Below are 15,830 nucleotides of genomic sequence, written 5' to 3' on the forward strand. Positions count from 1 at the left end.
ATCTGTATTAGTAAAACAAAAATTATATATTATAATGTCGGTTTAAAAACTTCAGAATGTAAAAAACAAAAATATTAATAATAATATAGATGCAAAACCATAATAATTTCTCGTGACATTGGAATAAAAAGCAATTATATCTGAGATGATTGTAATTTCCCCCATTCCCATCCATATTTGGCACTTACATCTTCTCCTTCTTCCATCTGTCCATTTTCCATCTCGTTACTTCCCGCTTCATCAATGCCATCCACAGGCATATCCTCTAGTTTCTGAAATCACCCAAGATCCAAATCATATACCTCCTTCATCTGAGAATGCTTAAAATCAATTATACATATAGCAACAAAGGAATTTACAAATTAAATATATTGTGGGATTACTGATTATCCCAATAGACACATTTACATTTATCAATTTTCGATCTTCACGTGTTCTTTTTTTGTCTAGTCTCTTTTACGTTTCAAGCCTTGACATTGAAACATTTATTTGGGCTTCCGTATGTTAACATAAACACAGATTTGATACATTAGAGCAGTGCTGCACCCCATGGGGCAGGTGCAATTCTGTACACTGGGACCAGCAATGGGGCACTATTTCCCTCATTGCTAACAATGATGGATCACTAAAATGGGGCACTATTCCTCCTACTGGCTCCAACGATAGGATACTATTCCTTCCACTGAAACCAATGTAGGGGCACTGTTCATCCTACTGTCTCCAACGATGAGGTACTATTCCTCTCACTGACACCAATGATGGTGCACTATTCCTCCCACTGACACCAATGATGGGACACTATTCCTTCCACTGACACCAATAATGGGGCGCTATTCCTCCAACTAACTCCAATGATAGGACACTATTGCTTCCACTGAAATGAAGGGGCACTGTTCATCCCACTGTCTCCAACGATGGGGTACTATTCTTCTCACTGACACCAATGATGGGGCACTATTCAAGCCACTGATACCAAAGATGGGGCGATACTCTTCCACTGATACCAATGATGGGGCACTATTCCTTCCACTGATACGAATGATAGGGCACTATTCCTCTCATTGACACCAATGATGATGCGCTATTCCTCCTTCTGACACCAGTGATGGGGCACTATTCCTCCCACTGACATCAACAATGCGGCACTCCTCTTCCACTGACACCAATGATAGTGTACTGTTCCTCAATTGACAGCAATGATGGAGCACTATTGCTCCTACTAATACCAAACAAGGGACATTATTCCTTCCACTGACAACAAGGATGGTGATGGGGCATAATTCCTCTTTTGACTAACCAAAGCCACTAGGCCGTTTTTAATTTTACTGACCACTAACCCTTAGACATTTTTTTACTCTCTCTCTAGCCACAGAGACTGGCATATTGTTTATTTGTACTATTGCTAGGGCATATTTTACTCCTGCTGGTCACAATAAAGAACAAACAGTGATTTCCAGTCCAAGAACAGTGAACTTGCTCTTTGAATGGAAAGTTTAAGGACCCCTGCAGTAGACTGTACTAGTCCACAACTTTCTGGGCTCTTCTTCAGCTGTCTAAAAATACATACAGGGGGGTATATGTATTATCTCACAAAACTATCTCCATAGAGAGAGCTACATATTAACAATATAAAATGTGTTTGTTTTTGTATATTTGACAGATTTACAATAGGGAGATATAACATATTAGAAAACTACTTTTGCAGGTAGCTGGGATAACATCAAATAAATATAGAAGATCCAGAAGCTCAATGTAGCACTCAGGATTTGATGGCTGTATTACAAGAACAGTTTTCTTAGTCACGTCAGATTATGCAAATGATGCACACCAAGCAGACTGAGTCAACTACTACCCATTAACTGTAATTAGAAAGTTATCATGTCCTCCACTAATTTACGAATAGCCAGTGTCATGATGGGGCCACGGTCACCCAATGATGGCTTCATTGAGTGGCAGCCAAGTTGGGTTAAATCATAGGAATAGGTGGTCAGGAAAGCTTCCCTTTAGCTCCTGGTATGGTCAAGATCATTTGATCCTGTCAAACTGTCTTCGCCTATACGATTTGTGTTTTTTTGCAAATTATCCTTTAATAATTCTACCAGTGCTCACCTTTGTGCTTATTTCACAGTATGGCGCCTCCTCACTTGTCACATCACCTGGAAATAATCAGAAAGAAGCCCCATTAATTGTATTTACTAAATTGCCATTTTTTTTTAGTACTTAACTGAGGGTCTAATTTAAAACAGAAGGAAAAGAGTGGGCGACAATTATCATTTACCAACAATTTAAAGCATTATTCCACGTTTGTTGAGAAAAAAACATTCCCCTCTGGGTAATCTATGTATATTGCAAGGATAACAGCCTTTGTTGCAGATCCCTACCTTTTGTAATTCTGGAGAAATCACTGTTTGTTACTCTGTGCCCCTGTGCAGAGTGTGTCTAATGGGAGTGGTTTCCTAAATATCCATCAGCTGTGCAGCTGCAGAGCACTAATAAGGAAATCTGCTGGGTCTGCATCCCTTTAGACATGTTCCTATTGGAAGTATCTCACCTAAAATGACATTTTTGTTGCAGGGGATGCCAGCTATCTGACTTGTATCTTAGTGCAGACTTCTGGGAAAATCAGTAAACCAATCACACAAGCAGGAAATAATGTTTCTGGGGTGTGGTCAGTACACATTCTGTGTACTGAATACCTCCAAGTAGCCATATTGCACGGGGAGGCGTGTCTGCCTTGGTTGGGGAACGAGGCACGAGCTGAGGAGTATGGAGTGATGGTACTGCTGGGCTATCGATGTATCAGTGTGTGGAGTCATAGGAGGATCCCTGATCTTTCAAAGGCCCTGGTTGGGTATTAAGCCACAGGTGTTACTGACCTCCATCAGTGGGGTCAATGTGAGCTGGTAAGGGACCATTTCAGCCTTTGGTGGTAGTGGCGGTGATATTATTGTCTTTCTACGGTGACAGAGATTGGTCTTTATCACATTGAGGACAGTTTCAATTTTCAATTATGGATTATTTGACTTATATGGATACTTATCAATATTAGCACAACTTATATCCTTTTTTTTACTTTTTTATCCACATTGCATTGCATTTTCTGAAAATGACAGCAGCTGCAGAAGAGGAAAGGTAATTTTTAATAACATTCAATTACAATATGATTTGTGTCATGTTACAGATAGGATTGGCAGCAAGGATGGGAAATGTCATTATAATGGGGGACTTTAATTATCCTGAGATAGACTGGGCAGAAGGAACCGCGCATTCAGCCAAGGCTCGGCAGTTCCTAAATGTTTTGCAGGACAATTTCATGGGTCAGATGGTGAATGCACCGACAAGAAACAATGCGGTACTTGACCTACTGATTACCAACAATACAGACCTGCTCACGGATATAGAAATACGGGACAACTTAGGGAACAGTGACCATAGGTCAATTGGTTTCAGTATTAATTACAGTAATAGGAAACACAAGGGTAATATAAGGACACTGAATTTCAAAAGAGCCAATTTCCCTAAACTGCGCTCGCTGCTAGAAAATATCAAATGGGATAGAACCCTGGGAACAAAGAACACGGAGGAAAAATGGGAGTGCTTCAAGAGCATACTTAACAAGGGGGTGGGCCAGTGCATTCCACAGGGAAATAAATTTAAAAGAGCAAAACTAAACCCTGGGTGGCTAAACTCCAACATAAAAATGTATATTAGAGCTAAAGAAAAGGCCTTCAAAAAATACAAGACTGAGGGGTCATTGGCAGCATTTAAGCACTACAAAGAGTGTAATAAGAAATGTAAAGACGAAATCAGGGCGGCTAAAATAGAACACGAGAGACATATAGCGGAGGAGAGTAAAAAGAACCCCAAGAAGTTCTTTAAGTATATAAACAGTAAGAAAGCGAGGCCAGAACACATTGGCCCCATAAAAGATGATAAAGGAAAAATGGCCACTGAGGACAGAGAAAAGGCGGAAGTGTTAAATAATTTCTTTTCTTCAGTCTTCACAAAGGAATCGGGGGGCTACACGAACCCAGCTTGTAAGGCCGAACTAAATAATACACCTCAGGAAGTGCCGCCATGGCTAACAGAAGATAGACTTAGAGCTAAACTAGAGAAACTTAACATAAATAAATCCCCGGGATCGGATGGCTTGCACCCGAGGGTTCTTAATGAGCTCATCCAGGTGATTGCCAGACCATTATTCTTGATCTTTAAGGATAGTTTACAGACAGGTATGGTGCCAGCTGATTGGAAAAAAGCCAACGTGGTACCAATATTTAAAAAGGGGCCGAGATATATCCCGGGTAACTATAGGCCGGTCAGCCTAACATCAGTAGTCTGCAAAATTTTGGAGGGGATGATAAGGGACCACATACAAGACTTTAGTAATGAAAACGGTATTATAAGTAGTAATCAGCATTAATTCATGAAAAATCGTTCATGCCAAACCAATCTATTAAAGTTCTACGATGAAGTGAGCTGCCACTTAGATAAAGGTAAGCCTGTGGATGTGGTGTATCTGGACTTTGCAAAGGCCTTTGACACCGTTCCCCACAAACGCTTACTGTACAAACTAAGGAAGGTAGGTATGGACCATAAGGTGAGTACCTGGATAGAGAACTGGCTCCAGGGGAGAATCCAGAGGGTGGTGATTAATGGGGAGTACTCTGATTGGGCGGGTGTGGAAAGTGGGGTCCCCCAGGGTTCTGTCCTGGGACCAATCCTGTTTAATTTATTCATAAATGATCTAGAGGAGGGGATATCTAGTACAATCTCAGTATTTGCAGATGATACTAAATTAGGCATGCCAATATCTTCTATGCAGGATGTGGAAATCTTGCAAGCAGACCTGAACAAAATAACGGAGTGGGCAACTACATGGCAGATGAGATTTAATGTAGAAAAATGTAAAGTAAAGCACTTGGGGGCCAGAAACCAGAAAGCAAGCTACTCACTAGGGGGGGGAACCTCTGGGTGAGTCTAGGATGGAAAGGGACCGGGGGGTACTGGTAGACAACAGGCTTGGCAGTGGCATGCAATGCCAAGCCGCCACAAGCAAAGCCAACAGAATACTGGGTTGTATAAAAAAGGGGATTCACTCCAGAAATAAAGAGATTATTCTTCCACTCTACAAGACTCTGGTCCGGCCACATCTGGAGTATGCTGTCCAGTTCTGGGCACCGGTCCTCAGGAAGGATGTGCTGGAACTGGAGAAAGTCCAGAGAAGGGCAACAAAAATAATTAGGGGAATGGAGGACATCAGCTATGAGGAAAGACTACAAGCACTGAACCTATTCTCTCTGGAGAAGAGACGATTGAGGGGGGATATGATATCAATGTACAAATACTGTACTGGTGACCCTAGCATAAGGAACAAACTATTCAGAGAAAGGAGATACAATAAGACACGTGGCCACTCACTAAAACTTGAGGAAAGGCGGTTTAACCTTAAAGTGCGTAAGGGGTTCTTCACTGTAAGAGCGCTAAGGATGTGGAATTCTCTTCCGCAAGCAGTCGTATCAGCGGGGAGCATTGATAGTTTCAAAAAACTATTAGATGGGCACCTTAAAGACCACAACATACAGGGGTATACAATGTACAACATACAGGGGTATACAATGTACGGTTAAAAGCAAACACACACATCATAGGTTGAACTGGATGGACTTGTGTCTTTTTTCAGCCTCACTAACTATGTAACTATGTGTCGCAATTGTATACACTATATTATTTTTTTTCTTTATTTGCTAATTCCCCCCCCCCCCCCCATGAAAGTGGAGTTACAATTTAAGCATTATTAAATACACTGGTCCTATCCAAACAACATTTTTAATTTTTTTTTTTTTTATGACCCCCAGGGCAGTGTCAAGCTCCCTCCTATGTAATTTTTATGACAATCGCTTGGCATTGAAAGGGAACATTACTGGTTTATAATATTTGGCTCCCATTGACTTAAGCGGGGTGTGGATTCAAGTTACAACCTCATCATTTTGATGATGCTCCTTCATCGTACAATTACAGGCTGGGGTAAAGAGGTTGCCAAACTGTATTGCCTACCTTGAGGGATGTACATGTCTGATAACATGGCCCTACTAGAAAGTGCTTGATTTACTAAAACTTGAGAATGCAAAATCTGGTGCAGCTGTGCATGGTAGCTAATCAGCGTCTAACTTCACCTTGTTCAATTAAGCTTTGAGAAAAAAAACCTGGAAGCTGATTGGTTTCTGTGCAAAGCTACACCAGATCTTGCACTCTCCAGTTTTAGTAAATCAACCTTGTATAGTACCTCATATTAAAGCATAATGTTGTGCGCATGCGCGCGGCGCCGGGTCAGGACATGGATTGACCGCGCTCCGCACAACCCGCCGGCTTTACAGCAAAAATTGGCTGCTAGACCGGAGACTCGATCTCCCAACTAGGCGCAGGACACAGGCAGAGCAAGGATGCGCCGGGGGGCAACGGGCACAGGCAAGAAAAAATCCGCTACAGCGGCCCATCCACCCTACAAGCCACGCCAGTCCCCCACAGGCTCTACACAGCATCCCAAGATGGCCGCGACCCGCGGCGCGGCCTCGCGGGGCGGCCCTGCTCCGGCCACCCAGCCTCCGGCGTCACCCTTACAGAGGACGACTACATCACCCTCGCACAGCGCTGGGCACCCCTCACCGGCGACACCTCGGATGGAGGAGGTAGGGGATCCATTTTCTTCACAATCCCAGGGGGCCACGTCCTGCAGCTTCTCCCCTTACCGGGCCTCACTACATGGGGACATGGAGGGGGCCTCATCCCCAGCGTCTTCCTTAGACAGACAAATGGCTGATATAGCGGAGATGGCCTTGAGCCAGGGCAGCCCCACGGCCCCCCCCCTCCTCTCCAGGCCCCACCTACTCGGGCGATTCGGTTCTTATTGCCAGATTTTCGGCCCTGTTACAGCAGGAACTTTCTAAGGCCTGTGCCACCATTACTGCCACCATCAAGTCAGACTTAAAAGGGGACTTTCAGGAAATAGGAGGCAGACTTGATTCCATAGAATCCAAAGTTGATGGCACCGTTAAGAAGGTCAACCAAAACCACAGGCTAATTGTCTCACTCCAGGATCAGCTGGATCAAGCCAAGGACAAAATTGAGGACCTTGAGAATAGGTCTCGCAGGTATAATTTTAGACTCAGGGGGCTCCCTGAATCGATAACTGACCTGGAGCCGGCCATACACAGGCTTATGACTGACCTTATCCCTGACATCTCACAGCATCACCTGGAACTGGACCGCTTTCACCGGGCCCTGACGGCCCCGCGCTCGGATGGCTTGCCCAGAGGCGTTATTGTAAAACCGTACTTTTACAGAATAAAGGAAAAAATCATGGCGGCTGCCCGCTTTCGCAGTGATGTCACTCTGCTCGACCACCCGGTGCAGCTGTTTGCGGACATTTCCCAGACGACCATACATAAGCGACGGTCCCTGAAGCCGCTGCTGACCCATCTGATCAACCGCCAAATCAAATATCGGTGGTCGTACCCATTCAAGCTGTCCTTCTCCTTTAAGGGTAAATCCCACTCTTTTTCCAGTTTCCATGAGGGAGAGGGTATCCTCCTGGACTTGGGCATCATCTCCAGGGAAGCTCCCCCAGCCAGATCCCCGCGGGGCTCTCCGGAGGAGGACCCCAGGCCCTTGTCACCTTTGTGGTCGCAACCTGCGAAGAGAGGGAACGCCAAACCACGCACCCCACCGTGATAGTCTGACTGTCTACTAGTCCAACTGGGCTTCTACCTTCCCTTTATGATACATTTTTAGTCCCCCTCTCTCGCCCCGTTATTGCCCCCCATTCTCCCCCCCTTTTTTTTTTTTTTTGGTGGGGAGCTGGACCCGGGGTCCTGGTGCTCTGTGATCTGGGGGCGTCTTCTGGTATATTTGTCTCGGGGACGCCCCTGGGTTGCAGGCCCGGGTTGCCGTGGCTGAGGGGCCTGATTGTTCGACTGCTTCCCTTATTGCTGGAATCCTGGACGGTTCTCTTGAGAGGGGGATCCTGTTGGGCTTGCCCGCCCGGGCTGTTCTTCCTTTTTATTCTATACTGGGCCTTTATGGGGAGCTCCGGCTCTCAGAAAGGTTACTGTTGTTTACTGTTATTTACGATTTGTTGCTGTTGCTAATGCTACTTAATACTGTGCCTTTGCGATAGTTCACCTGTGCCTTTAGTATGTGGGGGGGGGGTGCTTCCCTCCTGGCCGGGGTCCCCTACCTGAGGGGGGCTCGGCTTGGGGGCTGGTGCCCCTTTCCTGGTAATGCAAACTGATCTACAGGCTAGTAGTGAAGCGACGCGGGTTGTTTCCGCATGCCACTTCCTGCGGCCTTGCTCTCGGCGTTGGGCTGTGAGCAACCTCGCACAAAATTACGGGGTGCTGGACCCCACAACCAGCCTACTATGTTTTTTGTGCTTGATTTTCTGGCGTGTCCACCACCCCTCCCCTCCCCCTCTACGGGGGTTGGGGGGGGGCGGGGGATTCCCTGTTTCCCCCTTTGTGCTCTTTGTTGTCTTGCTTTTCTCTAACCCCTCTCTCCTCTTCCCTTCCCTGGCGGCGGCTGCTCGACATCCGGATCCCTTTGGCTTGGCTCTGGGTCTTTGGAATCCTACAGTACGGGGTGAACGACATCTACCGACCTCCACAACATACAGGCGAGTACAACCTTCCGAACCAACATGACACGTCCTACTACCTGTGATTTTAAAATTCTCACACACAACGTGCAGGGCCTCAATGCCCCTGTAAAAAGGGCGAAAGCATTTCACTTTTACCACAAGCAGGGCATTGACGTCCTTCTCCTACAGGAGACACACTTCTCTCGCACTTCGGCTCCTAAACGCCTTAGCGCTAAATTCCCCACTTGTTACATGTCCAATAGCGTAGACAAGAAAAAAGGGGTGGCGATCTGCATAGCCAAGAAGGTCCCATTTACACCTAGGGAGGTAATCCGAGACAAGGAGGGGAGATATGTTATGGTCCAAGGCAAAATAAATGAACATGATGTAACTTTTGTTTCCTATTATGCCCCTAATGTGGGACAGCTCCCCTTCTTCCTGGAAATGCTGAAGGTGGTGATGCCACGCGCAACAGGCCATGTGATATTTGGGGGTGACAGTAATGTCCCCTTGGACCAGGTTATGGACAAATCTGATTCCCTGCACGCCTCATTGAAGCACGCCCCGCGACTGGGGGTTAAGTTGGCTCGTCTTCTGCACTCCACCGACTTGGTGGATGTGTGGAGGAACGACCACCCCACGACGCGTGATTTCACCCACTATTCCCACGCCCACAAGAGCTACGCTCGTATAGATCATCTGTTTGCCCTGTCGGCCCTCCTCCCCTTTGTGCTGAAAGCACAGATTATTTCTACCCCATGGTCTGACCACTCCCCTGTGGTTATGACCATCTCGGACCTATGGACTAAGCCTAAGCCCTCCTCCTGGAGGCTTAACGCCTCCTTGTTGAATGACCCGATCATCTTCCAGGAAGTGTTGGACAGCTTGAAACAATACTTTCTTGATAACCCAGCAACTGATACTTCCCCGGCTATAATATGGGCGGCGCACAAAGCGACGATAAGAGGTAAGCTAATCCAAATCGCTTCTCGGAAAAAGAGGGAACGCGACGGGGAGATACAGCGACAGGATGCTGAGCTGAGAGACCTCTTGCGGGAACAGAGGAGGGCCCCTGGGGTGGACATCAGGCATAAGATTGATGCGGCACGTGTAGCCCTCAACTTCAGCCTGACCACCAAAGCTGAGAAATCCATCCGTTGGTCGAGAAATAGATATTACACCTTGGGTGATAAACCCCACACCCTTCTGGCCCGCAGGTTGGCCCCGAGGCTCCATTCTCCGGCCCTTCCGAAGCTGCGGCTCCGGACTGGCCTCCGGACCCAGGACCCGCAGCTGATAGTGAACGAATTCTACCACTTTTATTCGCAGCTTTACTCCCAGCCGCAACCGCTTAGACAGGCCTCTTTCAAGGAATTTTTTCGCGATATCCCCCTTCCTCGACTCTCCTCCCAGCATGCGTCTATCATGGACCGAGAATTCTCGGACTCTGAGGTACTGGCAGCTATCAAAACTATTAATCCTAACAAAGCGCCCGGCCCTGATGGGTTCTCTGGCCACTACTATAAGAAATTTCATGAAGTATTGGCATCACATCTCTGTTCTTTTTTCAACTCCGTTCGGGCAGGGACCCCGATCCCGAAATACGAGAACAATGCTTTCATCCATGTCCTTCCGAAACCTGGCAAGGACCATGGGAACTGCCTTAATTATAGACCGATCTCGCTTATAAACGTAGATCTTAAAATCATGGCGAAAGTGTTGGCAAACAGACTCAACACCTTTTTGGCGGATTACATACATCCGGACCAAGCTGGTTTTGTACCCGGTAGGCAGGCACCTGACCAAACGAGACGCGCGATAGATGTCATATCGGCCCTTCAATCCAACTGGGATGGCTTGGGTAGCCGGAGGGGCATGCTACTGTCCCTAGACCTTCATAAGGCGTTCGATTCCCTGTCCTGGGACTACCTTCTGCAGACATTGGAGCGCTTCGGTTTCGGGGGTAATTTTCTTACCCTCATTCGCACGCTATACGACGACCCCATTGCGAGGCTATCGATCAAGGGTTATGGTTTCCCCTTTTTGGACGTCCGTAGGGGTACCCGTCAGGGGTGTCCCCTATCCCCGTTGTTATTTATTTTAGCCTTGGAACCGTTGGCCATTAAGTTACGCCTCAACCCGGATGTCCGGGGTATACAATGCGGGGGCATTGAACATAAGTGTGCTCTATTTGCAGACGATATCCTACTGTATATCTCGTCCCCCCTTGTCTCGATCCCCAACCTGCTCCGAGACCTGGAGAAGTTTGCGTCCATCTCGGGACTTAAGGTTAACCCCTCCAAGTCGCAGGCTCTAAACCTAACGTTAGATGGGGCCACTCTAGCTACTCTTAAAGCCAATTTTGCGTTTGCTTGGCAAGAACGATCGTTGCCTTACTTAGGGATACACCTCACTACGTCTATAGCCACCCTCTACACACACAATTATCCGCCATTGTACAAAAAAATGAGGGAGGACTTGGCTGCTTGGACAGCCAATCCCCCGTCATGGTTCGGAAGGTTGAATTCGGTCAAAATGAATATTCTGCCTCGACTGTTGTATTTATTTCGTACCTTACCTGTGATGTTTAATATGCCTGATCTTAGGGACTTTCAGGGGATAGTTCTCCGGTTTATTTGGGGGGACAAGAGGCCCAGAGTCAATAGGCGCACTCTCTTCACCCCAAAGCTGAGAGGGGGTCTGGGGGTCCCGGACTTGGGCAAGTACTATTACGCAGCCCATTTGGCTCATCTGATTCGCTTCCATTCCCGGGACCCTCTCCCCATCTGGATGCAAATGGAGGCGGCCCATCTGCGGGTCCCCATTCATCATGCGATGTGGCTGCGGGCCAGAGACAGACCGGGCATACTTTGTCCCGCCCTGTCTCTCTCCCTGGGTCTTTGGGATAGGTTGTCGGGCAGGCATGCTTTCCGGTCCCCCCATGCCCCATTGGCGCCCCTGCTGGGCAACCCCTTGTTCCCACCGGGCCTGACCCCTTCAGCGTTTGAATGGTGGACAAACAAGGGGTTCCTCAGGCTGGCGGATCTATGCGACCATCGGGGCCTCCTCACCAGGGCCCAATTACTAGAAACCCATTCCCTCCCTGAGGGTGAGAGCTATCGTTATGCCCAGATATCCCATTTTGCTGCCTCCCTTAAACGTACCAGTGATATCACCACCTCCACTCAGATGGAGAACCTCTGCCGAACGCTAGATAAACAAAAGAGTTACATATCCACGATTTATAATATATTGCAGAGCGATGACACTAAACTGTCTTATATGCAGCGTTGGGAGGAGGACCTGGGCGAGGACCTGGACCGGGCTGATTGGAATGCTCTAGCTCAATGTAATTCTAAATCCATCCTCAACACCTCTCTAATTGAAGCTAATTACAAGGTACTTTTGAGATGGTACATGGTCCCTGTCAGGCTGGCTGCAGCGGTCCACACTGCGTCTCCCAACTGTTTTCGGGGATGTGGTCTGGCAGGCACGGTGCTCCATATTTGGTGGACCTGTTCCAAGGTGCGCCGATTCTGGATTCGTGTTCACAATTTAATTTACTCATTGACGCAAGTCAACTTGACCAAGGATCCCCTTCAAGCTCTCCTGGGCAAACCGATAGCGGGGATTTCTAAGCATAACAAACGCCTTATAGCTTTCGTGTTTATAGCGGCCAAGATTGCAATCGCACGATCCTGGCGCACCTCAGTAGTGCCGCTCGAGCTGCTCAAAGCCAAGCTGTCTTGGATTATGATAAATGAACGGATGGTAGCCATATTGAATGATAAGATGAAAATATTTGACAAGACCTGGGAACCGTGGATCCGCTATTTGGCAGGCCCCTCTTAGGGGGATTTTTTCCGGCTCTTTACTATTGCCGGACCGCACGCTCCGGGGACTCATTCCCTGGGAGGGTGCTGGACCTGGATGTCGACTTTTTTCCTTCTTAACCAGCCGCTGCCGCTCTCCTTGTCTTCCCTTCCTTTCTTTCCTTTTCCCTTTCTCTGCTTTCTCTTTTCTTTTGTTGTGTATTGATGGCGGGATGTCGTATTTTGTAGTCAGGTCCATGAGACTGCGGGTGGGGGTCGGGTTCCGCTTCCCCCTGGGGGCACAGTGTGTTCCCGTAAGGGGCGCCCGGGGGGGGGGGGGCCTGGACGGCCCGCTCCTTTAAGCACTGAAGAGAGCGATCAGTACCTGCTTCACACTGGTTTGACTGCCATTGTTATTATTATTTGTTTTTTTTTCTCGACTCCTGCTATCCACAATATTTACTTGTACACATTTAATGCTTTCTGCACCATGTGCTCCATGTTGTTTTCAATGTCTATGGTTGGGCCATTTTGGCTCGTTATACTCTGTTGTACTTTTTCTAAAAATCAATAAAAATTATTGAAAATTAAAGCATAATGTTTCCTTATTAGAATGAATACATTAAAGAGGAAAGTATTCTTGATGCATGACCATGTGCAACCTCAAATAAGATTTGAAGCCTACCTTCTCACCATCGATAACCCAAAAGTTGGGAAGTCTGCTCTCTACATGCTGACCTGTAAATACTAGATTCGGAAGTGGTGCTTTGGACCAATTTATTAAGACTGCCATGCAAAATCCAATATTTGACCAGCAGAGGAAATTGTGGGAGTGATTTTCTATTTACCCATCTCTAGGGATTCTTGCTGCATGACCCTGTGCAGCCTCAAATTAGGATTTGAAGTCTACCTTCTGGCCATTGATCACCCAAAAGTTGGGAAGTCTGCTCTATTTAGTCTTATCTGAAAATACTAGATTCGAAAGTGGTGCTTTGGACCAATTTACTAACACTGCCAAGCAAAATCCAATATTCATCCAGTGGAGCAAATAATGGGAGTGCTTCTCTATTTACCTATCTCTAGATAATGTTTTCTACACTCTGCAGTATCTTTACCTCCTTCAATTTTCACTTTTAGGTATATATCAACTGTAACCTCACCTGCAGCTGGAATGGTGTTCATCTGCAGTTCAGAACTAGGAAGAAAGAAAAGATGATAAGTTAGATTCTGCAGAAAATATTATTATCATTTATTCAAATAATTATTTATTCAAATAATTCAGGAAAAAAAAAAAGATTGAATATAATTTTTATTATTTTCAATCAAATTTTTTTTTTACAAAACTCTTTTAAAAAATCATACAAACAAGACAGTATAGTTTATTCCCCTCTAAATTTCCCTCCCCCAACCCTTCTGTCTTCCTATTAATAACAGTGTTCTACCCAACTTCTATGTGTCTCTGGTATGTCCTACTTTTTTGATTTCCCTTGTTTCCTCATAGTCGCATGTAATCTGGCCACATGCATAAGCATGATTTTGAAATTTTTATATTCATCTAAAATATTTTTTTTTTTTTTAAAAATCAGATTCAATTGGAACAGGAAAACAACACAAAATCTTGAAAATGTAAGCATCTTCCATATACCACTGCAATACTGATTAGCAGTTAAAATCACCTGAATCCAGATTTAACCTGGACTGGGACAATTAATGGCAAGAGATCTCCACCACACTATGTCTAAGTTTTTCCATTTGATTGCAAATTAATTTGGAATTGCAGCTAGAAAAGTAACCAAAAATTATTTACTTTACAATAAAATGTACCTTTTGTTTGCATGCACCTAATGTATTTAGCCGATTTAAACTAAAACTTGGGTTGGACTTGAAAACAACGCTTACATCTGGTGAAAGGCTGTGGCAGCAATAACTTTCAGGAGGAGCTTTAGGATGGCATCAGATGTCCTTATGGGTACAAAGCACCTCCATTAAAACTTTGGACGTTTTCTTCCTCTCTTGGTAGTTTTATATACTGTATAACTTGATAATGGCTTACATCAGTTTTCTTTGGGTTGGGCATGGGGAAAGACATAAACTAATCCAGCCTTAACCTCTGAAACACTACAATACCATTCTGGGCTAATCTTTGCTGCTACAAGCCAAGGAGATTTTGTTTTATCCTTCACTGATGAGGCTGCAGTGATGGACACTGATGAGGAGACACTTATGGGCACTAATGAGATGGCACTGATAAGGTGGCACTGATCATGAGGCACTAATATGCAGCACTGATAGGCGGCACTAATATGCAGCACTGATGGGCACTGATGAGGGGCACTGATATGCAGCACTGATGGGTACTGATATGCAGCACTGATGGGCACTGATATGCAGCACTGATGGGCACTGATTTGCAGCACTGATGGCCACTGATTGGCAGCTCTGATAGGTGGCATTGATGGGCACTGCTAGGTGGCACTGATGGATACTAATAGGTGGCACTGATGGGCAGAGATAGGTAGCACTGATGAGCACTGATAGGCAGCAATGGTGGGCACTAATAGGCGGCACTTATGGGTGGCACTGATGGGCACTAATAGATGGCACTGATAGGCAGCACTGATGAGGAGGCACTGAAAAGCATTACTGCTGGGTACTGATTGGCATCTGTGATGGGCACTGACAGGCATCACTGATGGGCACTGATTGTAATTTTGATGGGTACTGATTGGCATCTGATGGGCACTGATTGACGTCTGTAATGGGCACCTCTGATGGGGGCTGTGCTGATATTCAATGCACTGATTATCAGTGCAGACACTGCCCCCCCCCCCCCCCCCCATCAGGAGAACCTCCAATCGTCTCTCCTCTGCTCGCACCTTAACAGCGCAAACTGAGGAAAGCTGATTACTGGCACTTCCTGGTTACCACTGTGATCAGCTGTGATTAGTCACAGCTGATCACGTGTGTATGTCATAGGCTCTTTACCAAGATGGGAGGGGGCGTGCACGAGCGGCTTATCCTGCTGGATATCATATGACGCTCAGTCGGGATAACTTGCAGACATCATTCCACAAAAGGCTGGTAGGGAAGTGGTTAAAGAAAAGGTGTTAACTGGCTTCCACTTTAAGTCATAGTCATTAAAGAATGAGTGGCCCATTATTGTGAGAGCAGAAAGAAGCAATGTAGCTTTAAAGTCATAGATGCATACTTACAAACTATTTTTCTTTTTACAAATAACACCTGCAAGAAAGGAAGGAACAAAATTATTATTTTTTGAATTCACTCACCATGGCCAATCACATATCCACCACCTATATCATATAAGATGCATAACTGACAGTGTTTTCTTTGGCAGTGCAATACAATCATTTCAATAAAGAACA

General features: G+C 46.0%; 1 protein-coding gene across 2 annotated transcripts in view; it reads right to left on the bottom strand.

The window, feature by feature from the left end:
* The window catches only part of LOC309551920 (uncharacterized protein), a 199,725-nt gene that overhangs the window by 110,598 nt on the left and 73,297 nt on the right, over positions 1-15,830 (bottom strand). Inside the window, exons 6-9 of one of the 2 annotated variants that reach the window (XM_082252640.1) lie at positions 15,660-15,687; positions 13,608-13,642; positions 2,110-2,156; positions 189-272 (exon numbers count right to left, since the gene is read on the bottom strand). The exons of the other annotated variant lie outside the window; for it this stretch is intronic. Of the exons in view, the coding sequence (XP_082108766.1) occupies positions 189-272; positions 2,110-2,156; positions 13,608-13,642; positions 15,660-15,687 (194 nt within the window). The remainder of the gene's footprint in view (positions 1-188; positions 273-2,109; positions 2,157-13,607; positions 13,643-15,659; positions 15,688-15,830) is intronic. 2 annotated transcript variants of the gene reach the window in all.

This window comes from Pelophylax lessonae (genome assembly GCF_965119305.1).
Source record: "Pelophylax lessonae genome assembly, chromosome: 4".
NCBI lineage: Eukaryota > Metazoa > Chordata > Amphibia > Anura > Ranidae > Pelophylax > Pelophylax lessonae.